The sequence below is a fragment of the Mauremys mutica genome, chromosome 1, assembly GCF_020497125.1.
Source record: "Mauremys mutica isolate MM-2020 ecotype Southern chromosome 1, ASM2049712v1, whole genome shotgun sequence".
Lineage (NCBI taxonomy): Eukaryota > Metazoa > Chordata > Testudines > Geoemydidae > Mauremys > Mauremys mutica.
In genome coordinates, this window is record NC_059072.1 from 372,802,308 (window position 1) to 372,808,915 (window position 6,608).

The 6,608-nt window shown below is 49.3% G+C and overlaps 1 protein-coding gene across 1 annotated transcript; it reads right to left on the reverse strand.

Moving 5' to 3' along the window:
• Positions 1–5,310: 5,310 nt before the first annotated feature.
• On the reverse strand, positions 5,311–6,258 carry LOC123377091 (olfactory receptor 52E2-like). Its single transcript, XM_045029523.1, has one exon. It carries the CDS (start codon positions 6,256–6,258, stop codon positions 5,311–5,313), a length of 948 nt encoding a protein of 315 aa, XP_044885458.1.
• Positions 6,259–6,608: the final 350 nt, after the last annotated feature.

Genomic DNA, 6,608 nt, shown 5'->3' on the forward strand with positions numbered 1-6,608 from the left:
TGGGCTCGCCACTACAGAAAGGATAAGAACAAATAGGAGAGAATCCAGCAGAGGGCAAAAAAATGATTAGGGGACTGGGGCTGAGGAGAGGCTGAGGGAACTGGGATTGTTTAGTCTGCAGAAGAGAAGAGTGAGCGGAGATCTGATAATATCCTTCAATTACTTGGAAGGGGGTTCCAAAGAGGATGGATCTTGGCTGTTCTCAGTGGTGGCAGATGACAGAACGAGAAGCAACGGTCTCAAGTTGCAGTGGGGGAGGTTTAGGTTGGATATTAGGAAACACTATTTCACTAGGAGAGTGGTGAAGCACTGGAATGGGTTACCTAGGGAGGTGGTGAAATCTCCATCCTTAGGGGTTTTTAAGGTCACGCTTGACAAACCCCTGCCTGGGATGATTTAGTTGGTATTGGTCCTGCTTTGAGCAAGGGATTGGACTATATACCTCCTGATGTCACTTAGAACCCTAATTTTCTGTGATTCTATGCTTCTAAAGAGACAGTTCATTTTCACAAGCACGCCATAGAGCTGGATTGGGGTACCCTCTGTCACCCCTCTCTCCATCCCCGAGAGGTCAGTTGTGTGACTGATCCCCTCCAGGAAGCCAGTGACACAGTCCCCTCTCAAACTTGAGTCACAGCTGAGTGCCTGGATGCACAAATGCTGAATCAGAGATTCTGTCCTGGGCATCCTCTCCCAAGTGACCAGTGAGAAGACATTCCTGTACTCCCACTATTCATTTCCCCAATTCCTCTGCTGCCCCCCTCCCAAAACACATACCCCTTGGCTTGAGGTGGATTCATCTCCCGTCACCGCCGCTCCCAGGGCCAGGTTTGGGGCTGCTGCTGGGGGGTGGCCATGGGAGAGTGGCAGGGACAAGCAAAGGAGGAGGGGCCCATCCTCTGCAGCCAGAGCAGGGCTGCTATCGGCTCCTGCCTGAGGTGTTGGGGGTGGCCACTGACCACGGGAGAGCCACAGGGACACGCTTCCCAATTAGCCGGCTCCCTGCCCCGCCACACCCAGTGGCAGAAAAAAAGGCTGGCTACCGCCCCCCAGGGTGGTCAGTATCCAGCCCAGGACACTGCTTGAGGTATGAGCTGGGGCCCCAGCATTATGCTGTCCCATATATTTTGCCGCCCTAGGAACCTGCTTGTTTAGCTGGTGCCTAGAACCGCCCCTGGGAACAGTAGAATGTCAGAATTGGATTTTAAAAAATAAACTTGCCAAGATCTGTGTGGAAACAAACTTAAAATGGCCAGATGCCCTTCGGTTAGCATTAATGAGCATGAGGGCCACCCTCAACCTAAAGACTGGACTTAACCCTCATGAAATACTGACAGGGCGGCCGATGCGACTTCCAGCAGCGCCTCCTCTGACCCTTGCCCAAATGGACGTTCATTTGATGGATGATACAATGCTTAACTGTCAGGCATTAATGAAATGTGTTAGGTCTCTTTATTCACAGGTGAAAGAGGCACTACCTAAGGCTCCTGAGCAGCCCTGCCATTCATTGGAACCAGGGGTCCATCAACAAAAGACCGTTCTAACCTCGTGCTGGAAAGGCCCTTACCAAGTTTTACTGACTACCAACACCGCCGTGAAGTGCAAAGGCCTGACTGCCTGGACCCTCATGTCTCACTGCAAAAAGGCCCCACCGCCTCAAGATGATGCAGCTCTGACTACTGATCAACCTCTTTCTCTTTCTGATACCTCTTTCCCTCCTGGACAGTGGGAAACAAAGTCAAGGTGAAGTGCTAGTAACCTCTCCCTCATCCACTAACAGAAGCATCATCTAGCCAGCATCTGTTAAAGATACCGAATCACTACAGGGTGACATGCTAGTAACCTCTCCCCTGCATGATCCTGCACCAGAACTATACCGGGAAAGAAGAAGGAACACTCACTCTGCCAAAACTGCCAAGATCCAGGGATTCCTGACTACAAAAGATATTAAGAATTGGCCCTGGTGGAGGAGACAGAGGGATTTGGCCCTGGTGGAGGAGGCAGGGAGGAATTTGGAGGGACCGTGATTGGGAGTGTGGGGTTGAGTGGTGGACTGGGCTAGGCTCTGCACTTATGGACAAGTATCATCAGGCTGCACTGCCCTGCCTAATTGGCTTCTGGATGATGAATACCAGAAGCACCTTGTTGCCACGTACACTGCCCCCACCAGCTCCTCCACAACCACTATCACCCCTGTAACTTACCCAAATATCAGCTATCCCATATATTCAGATGGGACTCAATGGCCAAGGCCTTCACACCTTAGTGATTTATTTAAATATTGTTTGGAAAAATTATTTTATAAGGTTCAGAGTATCTCATGCAAGCGAAAGATTGAGTGGAAAAGAGATGGGTCAGTAGAGATAGAAGTGTATGAGATCACTACAAACAAGCTTCAAGAATCCGTCATTGAGATTAGTGCGTTTCATAACGGGATTGACATGATGGCCATTCCCAGAGCCTGAAATATACTGGAAGGAAGGGGTCCTCATTGTTATTTGCTTACCCAAGTAGTAAATGATCAAACTTACACTCAGAAAGTGTGTTCCACTGCTGGCAATTTTACCTGTACTGAAGTAATCCCAATAACCATTAACTTAACCTGCACCATACTGCAGTATTCCCCTTCCGATGCCCTTAATGGTGAAGCTTCTCGGAGCTGTATGAGAATTGTTAACCAACAAAAATGGTATTACACTTTACCAAAGAGAGATTTGCTAGGGTATCGATGGACAATAGTTATTGCCACACTAGGGATTGTAACATTCACACTGCCATTATCCAGTTTTCAGGTCACCTCTGTATACCCTAATTGCTCCAAGAGGGCTGCCATTTGGTTAGCAGAGCAAAGGGCATGGATTGTCTCAAGAAGGAAAAGAGATTTGAATGCCAATACTGCAGCAGCAATTTGGACATTTTACAAAGGCCAACAGCATGAGGAAAAACTAGGGCAGCTGGAGAAAGACATGAGACTTATCACTGGAGCACACGTACAGGCTGGAATTGGCGAACTGCATGTCATCTCCATCCTCAGCTCCATAACCTAGGAATTGCTAACAAGGATGGTACTTAACATCACTGAGGCAGGGAAGATATTGAAGTGGGATTTGGCCTGCTCAGAGATTTAGAATTTCCTGAATGAGCAGCTGATGGCCATTCGGAGTGATCTTGAGCATCAGACTTGGCCCACTGCCCTTACAAATGCCTCAGGGATGCCATCTGAATTGTGGCCTTAGATACATACTTGGAGGGTTTCAGGGTGGAAATGCAGACACTTGCAGTGCTCCTTCCAAGCGTAAGGGCTGGTTGGAGGGGTGTGGGTTCCCACATACCGAATCCTGCCGGGTCCGTGGGGAGGATGCATGTGGGATTGGGTAATTAACCGCGATGTTTGGGAAATTAAACCACCTGGTGAGCCAAGCATATTTATACTCAGTGCTCCTGGAATAACACCCGATATTTGGATAGGGATAAGAAGCCAATGGACACTATGGCCTCTAGAACCCCACAGCTTCAGTGTGTACAAAAATTGAAACAAGGAGAAGTTAAACGATAGGTTACAAACCATAGCTGGTAGTTCCGCAAGTGGCCCCTCCCTGAATGTTTCTTTAAATCACTTGGTGATGGCAGCAATACCGTCCAAGGTCAAGGAAAGGAATTTGCGCCTTGGGGAAGTTTTTAACCTAATATGGTGGAATATAAGCTCAGGGGGTCTTTCATGTGGGTCCCGACATCTGTACCCCAGAGTTAAGAGTGGGGAGGGAACCCTGACAGTACCCTACATCACAAAGGAAGGAGAACTCCTGGCAACATGGAGAACACCCTAGAGCCTCTGTTGTTCAATGTTGAAAGATGGTTGGCTTCATTCTGAGGGCTGAGGAGGATCCTCGTGGGCAGGAGGATCCCCAGCTGGTCTTGCAACAATCGCTGACCAAGCTGAAAAGTTTGTTACAGCAGTTGCGGGCCCACCAGTAGATCAGGATGTCCAGCTCCCAGTTCCCCTCCACTCCTCCAAAACAGACCTTGTGGCTGAGAAGAGGAGATAGAAGTCTCCCCAATGCTGTAGAAGGAATTTCACCTTACCCATGAAATCGCAGGTGTCCACCAGAAACAGTCATGCTCATCCAGCAGCACAGTGGGGGATGGTGTCGTGGACTTATGATGATTTTCTGGCTGGGCCCCTGTTATGACCCTGCGGCCCATGGAGATGCGCAAAGAGAGAGCAGACCACTGGTTTGGCGACTGTAGCGGTGGTGCCGCAGAAAGGGAAAGGGAGCTGGAGAGAAGAGAGCAGCCCCTAAAGGGTCAGGGAGGGGACACAAAAAAACCCTCCCCCTGAGGTTCGTCCAAGGACAAGGAAAAAGGAAGCAACTCCTGGACGGCAGCAGTATGGAAGATGGAGAGGACAAAAATGAGCAGCATTTCTCTCCACATTCCCCCCAACAGCTCCTGCCTCCGCTCTGTGGCTGTGGCTAGGGCTTGGGGCAGCCTGAACTGAGGGGCTTTTCTGCTGCTGCAGCCAGGGCCCTTCCCTTCCCCCGGTGACTTCTGCTATGGCTGGAGGCTTGAACTCCTGCCAGATGAAGCTGAGGCAGTCTTGGCTCAGGGCTTCTGCTCCCTTCTGCCAAGCTTCTCCACATGAATCACAGGCTGACTGCAATGTTCTGTTCATTCTCTCTGGAGCACCTGGCACTGGGCACTGTCAGAAGACAGGCTACTGGGCTACATGGACCATTGGTTTTACCCAATATGGCCATTCTGATCTTCTTCTTTAGACCTCAGGTGTATCTGCCTCCTGCTGTAACAAATTATTCCCCACTCCCTTCCCAGAGCTGAGACAGATCACAGGAGTCTCTCTCTGCACAGAGTTAGTAACAAAATAAGAATAAACATTAAAATGTTAAAACTAACCAGTCTCTCTTAAGTGACTTGCCACAAGATGTGAGAACACATTGGTTTTAGAGATGACTGGGTCGCAGCTGAGAAGTGGGAGGGGAAGACAGGAGCAAGTGACAGGGGCAGGGCCTTGGGGAGAAGACACACAGCGGGGTCGAGGCTTGACAGAAGAGATGGGGCAAGATTGTAATTCCAGGGATCCAGCTACCAGCAGTTATAAAGGTGGCAACTCAGTGTAGTGTGCATAGACTGGCTCCCCAGTTCATCACATTGACACAGCACAGTAAGGACAGGGAAGGGTTTACTGTCTCTTTGTCTGTCCAGGAAGTGATTCAGGGAAGAGGTCCCAGCATTATACACCAGCCAGCTCTGCACAGAGCTCAATCTGAGAGACAGAGCACAAGGAGGAAACATTTAGGTCCCTTTATTAGTAAAGAGCTGGAGCAGCCTGCCCCGGATCTGCTTGGTCCTCACCCCATAAATGATGGGGTGTATCATGGGGGGCACCAGCTGGTACACACTGGTAATAAGAATGAGGAAATGTAGCGGCACATTGTGGCCAAACCGCTGAATAAGAGAAGAGAATAAATCTGGGATGTATAAAGCTGAGATGGCACAAAGATGAGAGATGCAGGTCCCAAAAGTTTTGAGCCGAGCACCCTTTGTGGGGAGGCGGAAGATGGCCCGGAGGATCTGAATATAGGACACGGCGATAAAAAACACATCCACTCCGATCAAAGAGAGAACATGAAACAGTCCATAGTAACTACTGATGCTGATGTCAGTGCAGGCCAGCTTCACCACAGCTATATGCCCACAATAGAAGTGGGGGATTATGTTGGTTCTGCAATATGCCCACCGCCTCGCTAGGAAGGGATAGGGCAATGCGAGTATGCCACTACGCAGCATCACGGCCAGGCCTATCTTGGCAACAACAGAGTTTTTCAGGGTTTTTGAATATCTCAGAGGATTGCAGATGGCCACGTAGCGATCAAAAGCCAGGGCCACAAGGATTCCAGACTCCATCACTGAGAAGCAGTGAACGAAGTACATCTGGGTGAGGCAGGCACTGAAACTGATCTCCCTGGAATTGAACCAGAAGATGCTCAGCATTTTCGGTAGGGTGGATGTGGACATGACCAGGTCAGTGATGGCCAGCATGCAGAGGAAATAGTACATGGGCTCATGGAGGCTCGGCTCCCTCTTCACGATGAACAGGATGGTGAAGTTCCCCAACATGGCTATGGTGTACATAGCACAGAAGGGAATGGAGATCCAGATATGGGCTGCCTCTAGGCCAGGAATGCCAAGTAGGATGAAGGTGGAGGGGTTGCTGAAGTCGGTTGTGTTCAAATCTGACATGGCTTAGGGCAGAAAGTGTCCAACTCTGAGGCATAAGGGTGTCTCCTGCATTTACCATATGCTCCCCTGACTTTCTGTGTGTTCCCAGGACCTCAGTTGATGGTCGCAATAGAAATGCCTGAATAGAGAGACAACGTTAATATCAGACACTACATGCACTAGTGGAGGCTGTTCTCATGGGAAAAGATTGATCTCTCTTCCCACACTGAAAGAATTACATTTTCATTATTTAGAGAAAATAACTATGAAGAATGATCCTACTAAATACAATTCCATATTTTATTGTGCTCCCTGAATTAATCATTCCTATACTTTTTTGCAGGGGGGAGCTTAAGAGGCACCAGCAGGCA